Source organism: Astatotilapia calliptera, chromosome 14 (genome assembly GCF_964374335.1).
Source record: "Astatotilapia calliptera chromosome 14, fAstCal68.1, whole genome shotgun sequence".
NCBI classification, from domain to species: domain Eukaryota; kingdom Metazoa; phylum Chordata; class Actinopteri; order Cichliformes; family Cichlidae; genus Astatotilapia; species Astatotilapia calliptera.
The window spans coordinates 36,641,771-36,662,269 of record NC_137435.1 but is presented as its reverse complement, the minus strand read 5'-3'; the positions used below and the strand labels follow the sequence as shown (position 1 = coordinate 36,662,269).

Genomic DNA, 20,499 nt, shown 5'->3' with positions numbered 1-20,499 from the left:
GCTCCTCAAGTATAAATGTGTGTGAATGTTAGATAGAAAGCACTTGGGTGTAGGAAAAATAGTGCTTGAATGATTGTTTGGGTTTGGGATTGATTGTGTGTGAATGTGTGAATTTGTAAAGGGCTTTGCATGCTCAAGCAGAATAGAAACGAGCTATATAAGAACCAACCAGTCAATTATTAATAACAAATTTTAATTATCCAGAGTTTCTATTAATATTTTGTTAGTATATATTTAAGTTTTTCTAAGGAGCTTGAAAAGTAAGTAAATGGACTTCTTTATGTTTTGTGAAGACGTCTCACCTCTAAACGTTTTCTTCAGTTCTAAAACTTATCCATGGAATGAACCAGTTTTTCTACTTCTTCGGTTTTGATTTTGACCCAGGTATCACCACATATCATATCAACTCAGTAGATAGAAACATAGTTCACCAGGAAAGATACAGGGAAGACTCAAAAGATAATGCACTGAGGAGCATATAAGCCTTAACACTGTTTAACGAGTTTACCAGAAGCCCCCCACACAGTCTGGTATCTAGTGTTTCACTCCCATCACCACCAGGAACAACAACTTGTGATGAATCAGAAAAGATGCACAGGAAAAAAGGTCAGACCCCAAGCAGGGAGAAAAACAGAATAACATAATATAACATGACATAACATAACACTGTTGTCACTCATGTAGCAGGATACTCAGACAAACTGATCCAGCTACACTCTCAGAGAAAAACTGGTTCAATCCAAAGACAAAACTAAAAAATACGAACTAAGCAACATAACGTATTCTGTGCAGTGCAGCACATTTGCACTACATTTCTTTAATGCAGAAACCAAACAGCCACTCTATAAATGCATGATGTAACATAGAAGAGCCACCTCAATAGGACAAGACTTAGCTGTACATCTGCAACTAAAGGATAAAGGTCATTCTTTTGAGGATGCCAGTGTTCACATTTTGGACTGAAAACTAAAAGGAGCCATCTATGTCCACTGTGAACAACCATCATTAAACAGCGAGGGTTTGTTATGACACCAACTGTCAGCCACCTACAATGCAGTTTTGAGATCATTTCCCAGGCGCCTCAAACTGCACTCACATCTTAGGTCAGGTGTCCTCAATAGGTCACAAAAAAGGTGGAGACAATATCTCACAATGGTTTCACTTGAAACTTCTGGTGATAAGGGACAACACCCAGTATGGGTTTAAATACCTGGGACTCTCCACCATTTGATTTAGAACTGAATAAGCCTCCTGGATGAGAGGTGTCTTCTCAAAACTTAAAGAAGTCCAGTCACTTTCTTCCAAACTTCTTAGACTATCAAGGCCCGGATGACTGAGAACCTACACAGAAATTAAAAAATGTCATGAGAGTTTGATAATATAACAATACAAAGAGCATGCACACAAAGTAATTTAGACACCCCATTCTCAATAAATATTTGCCTAAATTCTGGATCGTGGTTCTATTGATTATTTGGAAACACCGACACATACTAATACCAAAAACAATTCCTGTATATTTTGGTTTTATTTTTATTTAATCTGTAAGTATCTTTGGTGGAATGGTGATTAGCACTGGCACCTCACAACCAGTGAATTGATTGATAGACTATATGACAGTTAATTTTGAGATAACTGCTAAAATCGACTTTTCAAAAAAATTTACAAATTACCACAGGGGAACAACTTACTGTAAATTAGCCACTGTTAGCCATCCCAAGCAGATGGGACATTAGGCCAGCTGGGTGACAGTGAAGTGTAGCCCTAAACAGAAGCCCCTGGTACACCGCCAGTCTCTGCACATTTCAAATTGATTTTCCCCATTCACACATCTGCTGAGGAAAAAACTCTTTAGCACATGTTTTCTATAAACAGCATTCTGGACTTTCTGGACACCACTCGGGTACCTGAGTGGTGCTGGGTTGAGATTCACGAGTCTGGAGCGGAATTAAAAACATGACATTCATTTAAGGTTATCACGTGTTTTGTGAGCAAATGCTTTTGCATATTCATAGTGTTTCCCCCCTTAAATGAAATATCTACTTTGCAAGTATTGCAAGTTGCCCTGTTGTCATCCGTTCTCGTAAAGTATAATCAAACTTTTGAGCGTTTGAGCCGCCGTGTTTCCTGCCAGGTAAATGACGCTCCGCAACGTGGTGACGTCATTCGGGGCGACTGGAATCGATAAGGGAATCGTTTGCAAAAATGGCAAAAAATTCCAAGGAATTGAGACAGTGGGAACCGGTTCTCAACAAGAACCGGGTTTTGATACCCATCCCTATCCTCAACTGTACCTAAAAGTGAAATGTGGATTATTAAACACAAGGTCTCTCTTCTAAATGACTGTTTGTAAATTATATAAATGCCCCCAAACTCCCAAGTGTTAACTCATTTGATCCTGAATTAACACACTTACCTTTGTCCACCCTAAATGGAAAACTCTAAAGTCAGTTTTATTTGTTGCTATCTATCCTCACTGTTTCTATCTGATTTCGCAGACCTTTTATCTGATTTAGTGGTCAGTTGAGCTAAAACTGAATTATAGTATAGGTTTTGTGGTTTCTAACCAATTTCATTTTACAATGACATCTAGAAGTGATGGAATTTTAACTTGTTCTAACAGTGGCATACTATTATAGCACCACACTCAAATTCAGTGAACTCTTTAAAACAACCCTATAACAAATGTTTGTGAAGGCAGACTAAATGGTTAGGTGCTTGATTTTATACACTTGTGGCAATGAGACTAAAGAAACAAGTACATTTTCAGTTTAACTGACTAACCCAGAACTTTTATCCATATACAATAGTGTATGCCTTCTGTCTAGACACCGTATGAAAGAATGGTAATTGAAGCCACTGAAAAAATAAGCTGTATATGCATACTTAACGCGCACTAATCATTTTTTGACTCTTTAGCCTTCCTGTACCAGGAATACCGAGACACCTCCAAGCAGCAGGAGATTGAGCAGCGGCGTCAGCGTGACAACCTTTTTCCTGGGGTCAAGGCAGGGACTGTGGGGACAGACTCTGGTGTAATGTCTCCACCAGTGTTACAGCTGCAGCTGAGGAATAGTGCTCAGTCACTGACCTTGTGGCAGAACCTGGAAGCTGTGCAGGCAAGCGGTCTGCTTACTCAGTTACCGCACAAAGAAATTATAATGCAAGAGGTGAGCAATTTTGTGATGCCAAAAAGTTATTTGGATTGAGTAACGTTATTTATTACAGTAACATGTTTGATTTCAATGACGTCTTTAGAACAACTCCTTGTTTCACAAATGTTTGTAAAGGCAGACTGTATGGCGAGAGACCTTTATTGCAAAGTGGGTTAAGTGTAACTAGATTATGTGTCTGTTATCTGAATTCACTTACCCTACAATGACAATCAGGATAAACAGTCACATGAAGCTGGTTATGAACTCGCTATATTAATCCAAGGTTTTGATTTTATTCACCTGTGGCAATGGGACTGAAAACACCTGCATTTAAAATTTAAAAGGACTGGCCCACTATGTTTAGTGTACTTTATTAGTCATAAACTTGGGAAATCCTTTAGAAAAAATACACTAAGCTCCAGGAAGTGTAACGATATGTACGTTTGACCTTAGCAGACTCAATCACAACAGGCACTTAATAAAGAGATCTTAGCATATGTGTGCATGCAAAACATATAAATGGCATACAAATAGACGAATGTACCAAGTGATACTAAAATATTTCAGTGTAGACCATAGCTTATGTGATAAGGTGGATAATCAATTAATTGTGGTGTTGGTCATTTGGTATTTGATCCTTCTACAAGTTAAAATTGCCCTGGGCAAGACACTGAACCCAAAAGTTGCTCCCAAGCAAACCACTAGAACTGGTGTGTGAATGGTTAGATAGTAAAAACACACTGTAAAGTGCAATGGTTAGAAAGGACTAAGTAAAGACTATTTGCCCAACTGGTAGACAGACTGACAATGCTGCTGAGAAACAAATTAAAAGACAGCTGCCCTGGTAGTGATTTGTTTATACTGTATTGAAATTTCCTTTTGTCCCTAGGCCATGTTTGAGCTGGTCACTTCAGAGGCATCCTACTACAAGAGTCTGGAAATTTTAGAGACACATTTCCTACGTAACCCTGTTTTAGTGAACACGCTAAGCCAGTCCGACATGCATTTTCTGTTTTCCAACATCGAGGAAGTGATGAAAGCCAGTGAAAGGTGGGACAGTATATGTTAACCAAAATCAGTTTATTAAGTCTTAACTGTGAAGTTTAGCCACACAATGTGCTTGAGTTATAGAAATCTCATAATTTTTTCAGGTTCCTGATGGATCTTGAACACCGAATTGAGAAGTCTATTTTGATTCCTGATGTGTGTGACATTGTTTATTACCATGCAGCAAAACACTTCAATGTGTTTATCACATACGTCATTAATCAGGCGTACCAGGAGAAGAACTACAGACGCATTTTGTGAGTATTATATTTCATATGCCTTCTTCATACACAAATAGTTAAATTATGGAGTGTTGTATGAGTCATTTTTTTTGTTGTTGTTAGAAAAATATGAATGATCGTAATTTATATTTATTTACACTTATATTTTTTAAAAATTCATTTTTCATAGTGTTTTTGTTTCTGTTAAAACAACACAATATAGTTCCTGCTATTTTTGTAAGCATTGCTGTTAATGATAAATACATGCTTGGAATTAGAGAAAGTTTTAAAATAAATATCATCTGTTAATGTTTTAAGTCTCTGTTAAGCAAGTTTTTGTAATGACAAATGTTGAGAAAATGCACAGTGTTGTTGGGTATGACCAGTACAATGGGAGAAATAATTATTTGATGCCTGATGAATTTTGTAAATTTGCTTATAAATGAAATCTGTTAATAAATTTTTAATAGAGACAGACAAAATATCAACAAAAAAAAGATGCTTTTACATAAAAGTTATACATTTATTTGCACGCCATTGACTGAAATAAGTATTTAATCTCTAAGCAAAACATGACTGGGTCAACTTTGGTTACCAAGTACAATAGAAAGACATTTCTTGTAGTTGGTCACCAGGTTTCAGGAGGGATTTTGGCTTACACGTCTTTAAGAAAAGTCTTTAATAAACTCAATTTAACCTAACCTAACCTAACCTAACCTAACCCCTAACCCAATTTATAAAACCCAGATTATTGGCTTAATCCCTTTCTAGCTTCTAATTTTTTTCCTTTGTTTTCACTTCTTTCCAGGTAATTGGAAAATTTTTAAGGGGATTCTGGTTTCTTTCTTACTTTTTTGAAAGTGTTTTTACATTGTCTTAATTAACGGGGTTCATATGTATGTCATTGTAGTGATTTTCAAAATGTGCTCTCCAAATGTTGTCAGTTTGGATAGGTAATGATTGTGGGTTGTTTGTATTGTAGCTTTTCTGCCTATCTCATATCTAATTTTGGTTTCATTTCATATACAAGTTTCATGGGAAAATAATTTTATTTGCTTTATTCATGCAAAAGGCAGTTCATATTTAATTGCATGTAAGACTGCTTTTTTTCTTCACAATGTTTGGTGTTAGCCATGTATTGTTATTTTTTATTTTGCATTCTTGTTCAAATGTTTAGTATTTTGCATTTAAAGGCTGCAGTTATTGATTTTATGTAGGTGGACACTAAAGGTTTGATGTCATTAGTGACCATATAGGGACCTTATTTGTATCATCTTTGGTAGGGCCATATTTCTTTTGGTTATATATGACTAAAAAGAGACAGGAGAAAGAGCTAGAGGTGGCAGAGATGTTAAAATTTTTATTGGGAGTGATGAGAATGGACAAGATTGGAAATGAATACATCAGAGGGGCACCTCAGATTGAATGATTTGGAAAGATGCTTTGCAATGAGGAAGGGTGAATAGCAGAAGACGAGAGAGGAGATATATGTACTGTATGTAGTAAAGAAGGATATGCAGAAAGTGGGTATGCAAAAAAGGATAGGAACAGATTGAGATGGAGGCTAATGATTTGCTTTTATGAACCCTAAAGGGTGCAGCTGATTGCTCTTGATTCTAGTATGAATCTCTCCAAAGAACCTCCTTTTAACCTACCATTAAATATGTACAGGCCAAAGACATGTCATAGACATACTGCTGCACTGCCACTTTCCTTAACTCTCAACACATATAGAGATAAGGAGAAGAACATATAGTATATGGAGAACATATAGTATTCAAATAAGCAATGTGTTTGAATGTCCAAGTTCTGATTATGACTGTCTGTCCAGAGACGGAAACCAGCAATTTCGGGACACCATGGCTACACTAGAAAACCATCCATGTGTCAAGGGCCTGTCCTTTACATCTTTCCTCATCCTTCCTTTTCAAAGGATTACAAGGCTCAAGCTTCTTGTTCAGGTGAGTTTACCAACACTGTTATATCTATCTATCTATCTATCTATCTATCTATCTATCTATCTATCTATCTATCTATCTATCTATCTATCTATCTATCTATCTATCTATCTATCTATCTATCTATCCATCCATCCATCCATCCATCCATCCATCCATCCATCCATCCATCCATCCGTAGGGATGGAAATCGAGAATTGGTTCCAGTAGTTCAGTTCCTTGGAATTTTTTAGCCTGCTAGACAAAGCGTCAGAAAGAATTGGCTGAAATGCTAAAATTGGGAGTAAAACAAGTCACATAGCATGTTGTGTAGCCCCCATAGTTCTTGTGGTGAAGACAGATACGTCTATACAGTTCTGTGTAGACTACTGGTAGGTGAATGAGGTGTCAGTCAGGGTGTTGGGTCTTTGACCCAGCATTTTTAGTTTATTTTGTATTCGTGATTCTTTCCGTTGCATCATGAAGATGTTTTAAGTTCAAGTTTATACAGATTAGTCTTGAGTTAGTTCTTTCATCCCTCAGAGATTATTTTTATTTCTGGTTCATGTTTTCATGTCTTTGTCTCATCTCTGTGTCTCCTCTGAGAGTCTGTCATGTCCTATGTGTATGTTTTCCCTGTCATGTCTCTGTTTATTCCCTCTCCGTCTCATGTTTGTGTTCCCTATTTGTTTCTCGGTTCCTTAATTGTGTCTCTGTGTTTCATCTCCCTCACCTGTTCCCATTTTCCTCACCTTGTGTTTCATCCTTTGTCTCCCCGAGTCTGTTATATGCCTCCATGTTTTGTAGATCCCCATTTCTACTGTCAAGCTTGTGTGTCCTTGTCAATGTTCGTGCGTTCATGTACTTCCTGTTTTATTTTGACAGTCACTCGTCCTGTGCTAAATGTGTGCAGTAATGCTTCCCCTGTCTCATTATGTCATATATATTGTCTCTGTCTTCCTCACCCCTTTGTCAGATCATCTGTTCATCTTCCTCACGTGTTCCAGGTTTTCATGTTTCTAGTTTCATGTTCCTTGCTTCATGTGTCACATCCTTAATGATTTAGTTCATGCCCAGTTAATGTTTCCTAGTGACCTCTTGTCATTGTTTTGCATCTTTATTTAGCCTCAATAGCCTTAAAACCTAGTTTTGCCCTCAGAATGTCTGCATTTGGGTCCTTACTACAGCAATGACAGCAGCTGCAGCCAGTGACAGTGTCACAGTTTGACGTTTACTCCATGCCCCAGGTCCTGGATCGGTTTGGCACTGCTTGTTTTTTCACAACATTGGATTTAACTAAGGACTACTGGTAGATTACCTTGCCTCTATAGTTCAAGGAAAAACCAGCCTTCTGCACTCTGTACGGTTTGTAAAAATAAGTCACAGTTCTGTTCGGCTCGTTTGAAGCCCCAACCACCCTTCAATGCCTTATGGCTGTTGTGTCATGCTGCATATCCTTCCATCTACTTGGATGACGTTATCATCACCAGTGGAATCTGACCAGAGTATGTGAGTAGCCACAGTCCTGGAGTCTCTGAGGCTCGCAGCCAACCCAAAGAAGAGTGCAGTAGGACGACCAGATGTACAGTATCTGGAGTACCACTTAAGAAGTGGTCAGATACACCCTCAGATAGAAATAACAGCAGCCTTCACATTCTGCCTGCATCCCAAGACCAAAAAAGAGGTGAGATGGCTCTTGGGGCTGGCTGGTTACTACTGGTGGTTCATGCCCGACTTAGTTGACCAGCCCCTCACAGATCTGGTCCAGTGAACAGAGCAGTGGCAGGCAGGGTTTGTGCAAGTAAAGAAGGCTCTTTATGGGGAACGCCTGCTCCACAGTCCTAATGTTTTCCTACCTTTCATTCTGCCTACTGATGCCTGAATAAGGGGCTGGGGGCAGTACAGTGGAAAAGGAGTGCTTCGCCATGCAATGGGCAGTCGACTATATTCGTTATTGCCTCCTGGGCAACCCTTTTACCCTCTGTTCAGATCCCGGCTGAATTCACTCCATCGCATGAAGAATGCCAATACCTGGATCAACCAGTGATATCTGGCTCTCCAGTCTTTTAAGTTCAAGGTGATCCATAGGCCATGGGCGCAGATGCTTGTGGCTGATTTCCTAAGACAGGTTATTTGAATATCTGAATTTAAGTAGGATGCAGGAACTGGGGTGTGTAGAGCAGCAAAAGGCAGCTGTCCCCAGTTTGGAGAGTTTCCTGTCTGACAACAACCTAAACCTTGCCAATGGAGTCATAGACAACATTGTTGCATTCTTTGTCTCTTTGGTTTGGTTGGTAATTTATTTCAACATGTGAACAATATACAAGTACATTTAGAAAAGAAATAAGAGAGAAAAAAAACTATACAAATTACATACAAAAAAAATACATTCTTTGTCTCTTTCAGACAACAGTTCAGTAAATATTTTCCAGGGACAGCAGAAGTGAATAGCTGGATGAGAAACGGCATCAGCACCAAAGCATCTGACATGTCTGAAGATTTTACAGTTGTTCAGCAGGAGAGTTTAATAGAACTGTCTTGTGACGAGACACTGAAGTCCCCTTTCAGAAATCAGACATGGTTGGACTTTTGGACACAGCTGCCCAGTAAATACTTTAGGGAAAGCCATGCACTTTCTTTTTCCATTTGTGACAAGCATGTTGAATGCTAAATCAAATCTCAGACTGAAGCTGACCTCAAATGACCTTTATATCACAGAACTGTCTGGAGCCATGCCCATCCTTTTCATTTGGTATGTAGGCTGTTTCCAGGAGCCAGGAGCATAAACCAGCTGTACTCCACTGAACCATCCAAGATGTGCTCTCAGTGGCAGGGGAACAATATGAGAACAGCCCCACCAAGGGTGGTGACAGAGCATATCGGAGACGGCGGCAACTTATAATAACAATGCTCAGTGGCCCGTGGAGCTAATAACAGACCAAAGTAACCTCCCTAAACAGGATTAAGTAACCATCATAATGAGAAGACATCCAAGAAATAGACTCAAGCATGAAGAGCTGGACAGCTTGAAGAGTTGGACAGTTCTTACATGTACATCTACGGTCTAAAGAAGTTAACTGCACCTGGCAGCACAAATGAACCAGCTGTTAATGGATGAGACATACCCAGACTGGCTAAGTGAAGGCAGGACAGTCCTAAACCCTAAAGACCTGCTTCAACACTACATGAAAGATCCTGTCATTGTAGCAGCTAAGATGAACAGCTATATGGCTCAGAAAGGAATAGACAGAAAAACCAGAGGGGCAAAGCTATATCTACTGATAGATAAAGCAGTCACTCGAGACCATAAAACCAGACCAACCTGTGCACTGCCTGGATGGACTATAAAAAAGCCTATATTTATTTACTTCTATTTATTTATTTATTTATTTATTTAATCGTTTGCAAAAATGGCAAACAATTCCAAGGAATTGAAACAGTGGGAACCGGTTCTCAACAAGAACCGGTTTTCGATACCCATCCCTAAAGAGGAGGAACCATCATGGAAGGACAGGCCCCTGCACAGTATGTACCACCGGCAGATAGAGGAATTGGCTGACATCCAGAAATCCCACCAGTGGCTGGACAAAGCTGGAGTGCTAGACGAAATCAAGCTGTATGCCTGGAGTGAAGGAGACAGCACAGAGGCACTAATCATGGCAGGAGAGGAACAAGTTCTGAGCACAAGATCCATAGAGGCTGGGGTCTATCACACCAGGCAAGAACCCAGGTGCAGGCTGTGTAAAGATGCCCCTGAGACAATCCAGCACATAACAGCAGGGTCCAAGATGCTAGCAGGCAGGAACATACATGGAACGCCATAACCAAGTGGCCGGCATAGTATACAGAAGTGTTTGTGCCGAATATGGCCTGGAAGTCCCGAGGTCAAAATGTGAGACACCCCAGGGGTAGTGGAGAATTGCCGAACTAAGATCCCGTGGGACTTCCAGATACAGGCAGAGAAAATGGTGGTGGCTAACCACTGGACATAGTAGTGGTAGACATGCAGAATAAGACGGCTGTAGTGATAGACGTAGTAATACCAAGTGAGAGCAACATTAGGAAGAAGGAACACACTGAGTTGGACTGATTGATGCTGTTTGGTTATTTCTAACCAAACAGTGATCCAGGAGCAGGTGGCAGTGAGGAATGCTGGTTCTCACTTCATCCACAGTTCCCATATGCGTTGTAAATAACCTCCCTCAGTGGGTTTGCTGGCATAGTAACAACCAATTCATTCTGTGTTATCAGTTATGTATGGTTTGTTCCAGTATCCCTATCCCACTACTCATCAGTATGTCCTGTTTCCTGAAAACTTGACGTGGACCTTGTTAATCTGGGCAATATCTGAGTCAGTTAGACTTCAGTTATTTGTCTCTTGTTCATACTTTGAGGTAGGCTTAGGTACCATGGGGGACCATGATTTTGTTCCAAAGACAGTGTTGCATAAACACACACCTCAAACAAACAAACAAACAAATAAACAAACACACAAACACACAAACAAGGGGTTCTTAAACAGTTTAAGCTGCTTTGGTGTTAATCAAATTAACAACAGGTTCACTAGATGTGTAACAAGACAATTCCTCAAAAGGTGAAAGCCACTGACATTTTTTTCCTGATTGTTTTTTCACTATTTTTTGCATTTTGCCAGTGCCACTACTTGTAGCATAAGAAAACAGAAAGTTACTCTAGGTCAGGGGTGGCCAACTCCGGGCCTCGAGAGCCGGTGTCCTGCAGGTTTTAGATGTGTCCTTGATCCATCATAGCTGATTTAAATGACTAAATTGCCTCCTCAACGTTTCTTGAAGTTCTCCAGAGGCCTAGTAATGAACTAATCATGTGATTCAGGTTTGTTGATCCAGGGTGATATCTAAAACCTGCAGGACACCGGCTCTTGAGGCCTGGAGTTGGCCACCCCTGCTCTAGGTCTTCAACCTATCAGCAGGACCGTAATCTGTTCCTCTGTGCAAGGAGGCACAGGATGAGTTCAAGGATAAGCCAGCAAGCCAGTGGTGTGAATGTCTCTAAACAATCAGAAACAGACTTCATGAATGTGGCCTGATGGCCCCACATCCTGTAGTAGACCCTTCTACTCTCTACCCAGAATTCTGGATCCCAGTTGGTATTGCCAAACCACTGGTGCCCTGTGGTTTTTACATATGAGAACAGGTTTGTTCAGAGCACATGTTACAGATGTGAAAGGGTCTGGAGAAGCTGGGGAGAACATTATACTGCCTATAACATCATTCAGTATGACCACTTTGATGGGTCAATGATGGTCTGGGGTGGCATATCATTGAAGGGACGTACAGACCCCTACAGGCTAGGCAAAAGCAACTTGAGGTCCAGGGTTATCAGGATCCTTGGACCCATTGTCAGACTCTACACTAGTGTAGTGGTTCATGGGTTTCTCCTGATGCACAACAATGCCTTGTCTTATGATGCTAGAGTATGCGGGCAGTTCCTGGAGGATGAAGGAATTGATACTATTGACTGGCCCCCACACTTACTTGAATACAGTAGAACACCTCTAGGACATTATCTTTCACTCCATCCAATGCCTCCAGGTTAGACCTCAGAATCTTTCATTTTGAATGCACACAGAACAAGGGATGTCAAAATAAAACAGGAAGTAATGAACACAGAGACCAAGACTAAGAGACAAGAGACAAGACTGAGGGGACAGAATGGGGACACAAAAAGGAAATAAAAACAACCTTGCGGTAACTCAATGCAGAAATAACTGGGACATAACAATGACACTATAATAAAAGGTCAGAATTACAACAGTACAAAATGTAAAAACTATAATACAAAGATAATCAAAACTAGAAACCACTAAGCATCCCCAAAACTCAAAACGGACCATCACAAGTAGCCTGCTGTTTTTTTGTTTCAGTTTGACTTTTTATAGGTGAATAGTTTTACATTCCATCAAATGATGTGGTCCTTTCTATCCCAACTGACTTTAAATTTCAACATTATCTACCATGCTGTTTTTTTCCAGTGAAATCTGATGTGATTTTGAAGTGTTCCTTTAACGTTTTAAGCAGTGAACGCTTGCAAAGAAAATGTATATGATGATGATGATGATGATGACCACTTTGTCTTCGACAGAACATTCTGAAAAAAGCTGAAGAAAACTCAGAGAGGGAAGCAAATGCCATAAAAGCACATCATGAACTGGAGAAGGTGAGCAACATTTTTCATTTTATTTCCTTTTTCAGCGTTTGATTTTCTAATAATTAATTGATTTATGACACTATTACTACTGCCCCATTTTAAAAACATTTTTAGTTGAACTTGAACTTGGTGGCAGCAACATCCCATATGGAAAAGATATATATAAATCTTATAAAGTTTGTATCTGTCTTGTGTGAAACTTGTATGAAAAGCATACAAGAGTGAAAACAGATATAAGATCCCTTGAAAAATTATATAATGAAACTTGTATGTTTTGGATACTTACTAAAACAATGTATGAAAGTAATGAGAAAGTGGCCACTTTCATGAGTAAATCATGTAAGCCTTATATGATTTACTCATGAAAGTGGCCACTTTCATGAGTAATCACATATAAGTTTTTACTATTTCTTTTCCATATGGGATGTCTCGAAAAAGTTTTGACAAGGTTTATTACTGTGTAGCGTCATCGACTTTTCTTTTAACAACAGTCTGGAAATGTATGGGAACTGAGGAGAAGAATGCTTTCCCATTCTTGTCTGATATAAAATCCTAAGAGATACAATCAAAAGGTCTTATTTCCCATTTTGTTTCATTATGTTTAGTGTTTTCAGTTAGTGAGAAGTCTTGACTGCAGGCAGGTAAATCTAGACTCTTATACGATGAAACCTTGATTTTTAAAAATATCTACAGTAAGCAGTTCAGCATTTTTAAAATGGAATTCACATAAGGCATTATCTGGATGAGCGCATATGTTGTTGTATATACCTTGGTGTGCAAGGTTGCCAGTATCACTAATGAGGCCTCATATTGTCAGAGATGCAGGCTTTTGAAGCAAGCTCCCATTAGTCAGATGATCGCTCTTGTTTTTAGACTGAAGGATACAATGAATATCATTTAAAAAACAAATTTCAAATTTTGATTCATAATGCTCTTTGCACGATAGAACTTTTAGGTCAAACTAGTACGGTAACTTTTGTACCACTGGTGCAATAGTAAAATTCCAATGGTTCCTGAAAGCAACAACTGATATTTGGGTCATTACAGTAATCCCAGTCAAGGTGCCACATTAAAATCATTACAGATGTTTTAAAAAATTTTTGCAAAATAACTGTCTGACACCAGCAACATGTTAGGCTTTAGAGTATTAAACTGTATTTTTTGGACGGCCAGTTTTGTGGAAACTGGTGAATCACATCTTTACTTTTGCTAACTTGTCTACAGCAAGTTAAACCAATTAGCTGCAAAATGTTCCTCCCCTTGTTTCTTTTTAGCATTACTTTTTCAGGCTTTTTTCAACTTTTTAGAGAATGTAACAAATTCAAAGTGATTAAATATTTTCATGAAATAGTCAAATGTTTTATTTTATACTTATTTCATTCCTTGTGTTGTATTGTAGCTAAAATATTGGTTTATGAGATCTGCAGGTATTTGAATTCTGTTTAATTCCATTAAAATGTTATAGAGTTGGGGTTGCAATATATACAACATACATAATAATATAACACTATGGACAGTTTGAATTTATGTTTAGTCTTTTCCTGTTTTATGGGGTAAATCATTTTTTTCTTTGTCTCTAATTTTTGTTTCTTTCTCAGATTGTAAAAGAGTGTAATGAAGGGGTGCGGAAAATGAGTCGCACCGAGGAGCTTATCAGCATTGAAAAGACACTTGAGTTTAAATCCAAGGTAAAATACATGTTATTGTAACAAGCTTTTTCAATCAAGGGGGAGTATATTGGTTTTTGGACCGAAGTGCACACTCATTAGACAGAGTGAATAAACAAAAAATAACTTTTTTTTGTAGTTGGTCACCAGGTTTGCACACATCTCAGGAAAAATGCTGGCCCATGTCTTTTTATAGAAACTCACAGCACAATGACTTTCTTGCCTGCCTCTTGGCAACTCAAAGGTTCAGCTAACTCCACAGGTTTTCTTTAGGATTGAGATCCTCGTTTAGGTGGCACTCTCACTTGGTGTTGACTTTCTGCAGTACAGTATCACTTTTAGTCAATTGGTGTGTAACTTGGCCAAAACAATGCCGGACTCTATAGTTTTCTCTGCTCCCCTTCCCAGTTCCCCTTCAGTCACTCTCTGTCTGTCTGAGTGGTGTCCAAAACTGATGTGGACTTTAAAGTTAATTGAGAAACTTTCTGGGGAAAACCTGGTCTTGTTAGAAGAGACATCCATCGCACTTTGAATGGAGCTGTTTATGTGTATTATTTCATAATAATATTTAAATTTACAATAATGAGGAACACATTTCATCAACAGTAGATGTCTTTCTGAAAGTGCTGTAGCTAAGGGTTCTCTTTAGCATTATAGCCAGGATGACAAAAAGTCAGAGTTCTGTTGAGTCAAAGCATAGCAGCAGTCATCATTGGAGTTAATTATTGCTTGGGCCACATTGAGTGCTCTGCCTCTCACCAGACTGAAACACAATAGGACTCTAATGGGATACATGGAGATGATAATTACTTCCTGTTTGGAAGTGAGGTGGTAGAGAACCATCATCTCTGCTTTTCCAGCTGAGCTCCATGTGTGGAGAGGGGTTTCTGGAGGGAGTCTGAATCCAGTGAGTTCATAATGGCCATAATCATTCTGTCACCAAGCCAATGCTAGGCCAAGATGCACTTGCTGGACACAAAAGGTCAGCATTAAGGGTCAGTCTGCACTAAGATAAAAAGATTTCATACCAGGAAGCAGACACAAAACTAAGAACTGTTTTAGACCATTAAATTGTGACTGGGACTGTAACAATCTGGTTGTGACTGTGGAGAAACGTCAGCCTTAAGATGACAGCTGTGAATGACGGCATGGGCTACAGGTTCGATAGCAAGGGAGGACCAGGGGACTGTGAAAAACACTTTTTTCCCCAATATTTTTAGTTGAATCTATGATCATCACATATTTATCAATAATAACACAGTTTGAAGGGCATAGAATATAATATTTTTTCTCCCAAAAGGTGATTACCAAATAGCTATTAGCTGAAAACTTGGGATATTTTGGCATTATGTGGAACACATTTGAAATTTGAGGAAACTAGCAAGTGGATGGTAAAAGAAGAAGTGGCATAAAAACTGATCTGCAGTAGATGAACAGTACCTGAAAGTACCTAAAAGTCATGTCCTTAAAAATAGGAAACAAAAAACATTCAGCAGAGACCTGACACAGGAGAAGAGAGATGCATGTCCACTAAAGCCTCATCAGACATGGTCTTAATGGTAGGGTACTTCTGGTAATGAGGATACAATTACCATCCTAATCATCAATGCTTCACAGAGGTCAAGTAGCAGACTCCTTTTAACATCGGGAGTTAGGTTTTCTTGCTCAAATTGAAGCAAAGAAAACACCTAACGGAGATCAAGAACTGTTTGACCTTCATTTGTTAATTTGTTGCAAGACATGCAGCAAATGAGAAGTCTAAGGAGAATTCTGGTCAAGTTCTGGTTCCAACATGTACCTGTTTCTTTTTGACACACAGAGAAAATGTATTGTTTCAGATAATTGATTTAGATTTATGGACATCTTGAGCTGGCTATTATTCTCATTGTTAATTAAACATTCATTAATAAACAGTTGTGTTTATCTCTTTGACTGAGATGTTTTCCATATCACCCAAAGCAACTGCTTTCTCTTTGCTTGTGGGTAAATGGTCACTGCTATGTTAATTGAATTTCCAAATGTATTCTGTTTTGGAACAATTCAGTAAGTCTGTACCCCTTTTTGTTTGTTATTTCTCTTAACCTTGTAGTCTGTGCCCATCATTTCCCACTCACGCTGGTTGCTAAAGAAGGGCGACGTACAGCAAATGGGTGGACCAAAGAGTACTAGGACCATGCGAAGCCGTAAGCTCTACCAGCCTGTCTACCTGTTCCTTTTCAATAATCTGTTGCTGGTCACCAAACGCAGGTAAGCATTTAGTAAAGTACTCTAACACAATAGTTTTGTAAATTTTTTGAATAGATATTTAATTGGCACCTGACATTGATTTAGGTTCAGTTCTGAATTTCAGTCTTTTGACAAAAACCTTTATTTGCTTGGTCAAATATAACACTTCTTAAAAATCTCATCAACCAAACTAAACATCCAGGGTATACCCACAGCCGAGATCTTTTTCCTGCTCATGGATGGTAGGATTCATAACATAACATAACATAACATAACATAACATAACATAACATAACATAACATAACATAACATAACATAACATAACATAACATAACATAACATAACATAATTTCCTTAGGGATTATTAAGGTAATCTGATTCTGATTCCGGATCATGTTCAGTAAGACACTTAGTTATGTTTGTGGTGTGATATACATGTAGAAAATTGTTTGGCCATGCTTGGTAGGACATATATGTTGATGTCCACTGGAGCGTTGTGTTGTAGCTTGTATTTTGCCCCTCTGGTGTTCCTGCTAATTTCTTTCTGGAACAGGAGGGTCGAACCTACAACACGCTAGCTTAAGATTAGCTAGTCTAGACTTCAGATAAGCGGAAGAAAATGTATCGATGAGTTATTGTTTTGTTATTTTAGATTTTAACTCTTATTTAAGTGATTTTTATGAATTTTTGAACAGCTTGCATTATTCATAAATGGTTTTCAAATTTTCTTAGTTTCTTAGTTTTAGACTAGTTAATTAGTCTACCTTTTTTGCTAGTTTAGTCAATTATATAATTATATAATAAGCTGATATTCCCTCCTACTGTACTGACGATAAATTAAATAATGTGTTTAAAACAGCTTCACTAAAAACTAAAAGCTATCTTTACTAAGGATTACTGTTTAGACTACTTTACTAAAGTGTGCCAAATAAAGTGGAAACTGCGAAATGTTTAGATTACAACAGATCATTTTACTGTTGCTCTGTAAAACAGGGGATATTAATTCTGTTACACTGTTACCAGTGGGGACAAGTTCCAGGTTATTGACTCCTGTACACGGGCCATGTTGAGAACAGAAGATCTTGAAGACCAAGGTCAGCAGCTGGCCAATGTTTTTAATCTTAAGCTGCTTGAGAACCAAGATGAGCGTGAGGTCAACTATATGCTCAAGACCTCCAGTATGTGAGTATTCAGAGAAGAATCCTCTTAGGATTCCATTAAGCAGTTTCTATCATGTCTTCTATTTCCATTATTTGTAAAATACAGTGTAAAGACAGGAAAAATATGACAAGGCAAGAAAAATATTGCGACAGTCAAGAAACCTAAAGGACTGGGCCTTCCTTTGTATGTGAGCAAACTTTGCAAAATTGTTTAAGTAAAGCAATTTAGTCCTTCTGAAGCTTTTTACCACTTCTGAAATGTCTCCAGTTATGCCACAGAATGGGTGAAATCATGAACTTCATTGTAGTTTGTAAAGAAATTTCCATAAGTTCATGTAGGAAACAAGTCTGTGCATGATATTGATAAGCTGAACTACTGAGACAAACTAAAGTGTACATTTGCCTGGATCATTAAATGCAGAGTAAGTGCAGGTCAGTGGGGAGCAGGAATAATCATGCTCCAAGTATGGTCCAAGATCACATGTTCTACAATTCCCTCTATGGAAGGAGTCATGGCATTGGCTTGGATCTTACAGGTTTAAATTGTTTTGTATGGACTGTCTGCTTGCAAAAAAAGGTGAAAATACCATAAAGCAACGTGGTAGTCGGTTTTCTTTAAATGATTATTAATCAGTACTATCATGTGGGCAGGAGTGATAAGCTTCGATGGATATGTGCACTCACTCCTAACCGGCGCACACGCTTTATGTCTACTAGTGCCCACCAACCAGGTGAGACAGAATACGGAACCCACAAGTAAATTTCTTTGTCTGTGTAGACATGAATTTAAGTTGTCTATGACTTTTATCAGATTCTCCACAGGTGCAGTGTATTCAGTCATACTCAGCTCAGGAACCAGATGAACTCTCTACTGAAATGGCTGATGTTCTGAACCTCCTAGAGAGAACAGATGATGGTATGTAGATACAAAATCTGCTTATGTTTGTTATCAAAAACAATTGCTTTTTCTACCTAATACGTTTTGGTTTCTGCATTATTTTCTGTAATTTTGTCTTTGGTCACCTTGGGTCTGGTCTTCTTTATTCCAGGCTGGATGATGGGTGAACGGCTCCATGATGGTGAAAGGGGATGGTTCCCTAGTCGAGTAGCAGAGGAAATCCAGAACAAGGAAGTCCGAGCTCAGAACCTGAGAGAAGCCATCAGGATCCAACAGGCCCATGAAGGTGGCCTTCATGCTGGAGCCAAGAGTGGCGTAAGGGCAGGAAGACATGCACTAAAAGGCTCCATCTTCTCCAAATCATGAAGTAATCAAATGGGGGCAGCAGTGAAGAATAGCAGTTAATTTATAACAGTAATGTAACTTTATTTTTAGACAATTGCATCGTATGCCCTCACAACATAAAATATTTTTGAAACTCCACAATTGTAGCGTGAAAAGGGAAAAAAAATATAGTACTTGAGTCAAAAACTCAAACCAGTGATATTCTTTCAGGGCAAGCAAGGCAGATAAAACTAAAACTAAAAGTCACCATGCACAACTGGTGCAAGAAATGCTTCATATTGCATAAATGTTTACATGTGTTTGCAGGACCGCACATTTGTGTGCAATGGATTAATAAGTTAAATGTTGTCAAACCCCCTTATTGAGAAGGTTTTAAAACTGTAAAGCTGTAGTCATTTCATTATAAAGTTACTTTCATTACACTTACATAAAAAGACCCAACACACTACAAATGGACAAAATGATGAAAAGATGTTCATCAATTTACAGAATTTACGGAAACTATAACAATAAAAACAAAGAACGCTTTGTTTTGTTTCTCTTTGGCGGTCAAGCTATCTATCACTGTATATTATAAAGTAATGAAGTTTTCAATTATTAAATTAAATCTTGTATCAGCAACCAAGAAGGAGGACCTAATGCTGACTTCAGTTTAATGAGTTCAACAGAATGCATTCAAGAACTAAAATGTACTCAGAAATAAGATTCCTAGTGTTCATTTAAACTCACTCTGTTTTGTCTCAAGTTTCACATACAATAAGCTCTACCCTCTTTAGACTGACAACTAATGAAAAAGAAATTTGACAACTTCTGATTACAACATTGCCAGTGATTTGTATGTCAAGACCACTCTGCTGCTCTCCATTTCTCTATAACCATCATTATCTGCTTGATTCGTTGCAGACCTGTACTATAATTGTGATAAACATTTTCTGCACTTTAAATGTGTACGTATGTACAATTTTATATATATATATATATATATATATATATATATATATATATATATATATATATATATATATATATATATATACAGATACAAGTAATTAAAAACCACATGCATGGCTTTTGTTGTACAAAAAGGGGCTATTTTGTTTCTAGTGTGTGTTGAACACACACAGTTCTCCTGATTTTCTCCTGATTTCTGTTCTACCACAATAACCTCAAGCTGCAACTCTTGTTTGCTGTCAAAGAAAAAACTATTCGGAGTGAAATAGCACATAAAACACAAAATTTCATGAAAACAAACACAAAAGGGTAAAAAAAAAAAAAAAGCAAAAGCAATTGATTTTAAATTAACTGTCTAGAATGTAACTATGAACAGCTATTCACTATGCATGACTCCAAAATTCTGTTATAATATAATGTTTGTGCACAGTAATGAAGCATTTTCATCCTTGGATCTAAAGGATTACAATTAGTAATTTGTAAGATGTATACTAATGTTAATAAAAACAGATGTGTGAAACTTGCTGATATCAACTGAATTTAGAAATCTGAAAGTTTGTTTTTGTCTACCCAGTGCAAGGAACAATACACACTTCCAGAAGCCCTTGTTGATTTGATATATGCCAGTGGAACTAATGGCGTGCTTAGAGTAGAAAATATAATTGGTTTAGAAAATATTAAAAATCCTTTTTGTTTTTTTTCCAC

The 20,499-nt window shown here is 38.1% G+C and overlaps 1 protein-coding gene across 1 annotated transcript in view; it reads left to right on the top strand.

Moving 5' to 3' along the window:
* Positions 1 to 20,499, top strand: part of ngef (neuronal guanine nucleotide exchange factor) — a 34,173-nt gene extending 13,674 nt beyond the window's left edge. Inside the window, exons 5-15 of the mRNA XM_026193035.2 lie at positions 2,920 to 3,170; positions 4,045 to 4,205; positions 4,307 to 4,459; positions 6,255 to 6,384; positions 12,481 to 12,555; positions 14,145 to 14,234; positions 16,303 to 16,460; positions 17,464 to 17,622; positions 18,252 to 18,331; positions 18,412 to 18,516; positions 18,650 to 20,499. Coding sequence (XP_026048820.2) covers positions 2,920 to 3,170; positions 4,045 to 4,205; positions 4,307 to 4,459; positions 6,255 to 6,384; positions 12,481 to 12,555; positions 14,145 to 14,234; positions 16,303 to 16,460; positions 17,464 to 17,622; positions 18,252 to 18,331; positions 18,412 to 18,516; positions 18,650 to 18,864 — 1,577 coding nt within the window. The 3' untranslated portion in view covers positions 18,865 to 20,499. The remainder of the gene's footprint in view (positions 1 to 2,919; positions 3,171 to 4,044; positions 4,206 to 4,306; positions 4,460 to 6,254; positions 6,385 to 12,480; positions 12,556 to 14,144; positions 14,235 to 16,302; positions 16,461 to 17,463; positions 17,623 to 18,251; positions 18,332 to 18,411; positions 18,517 to 18,649) is intronic.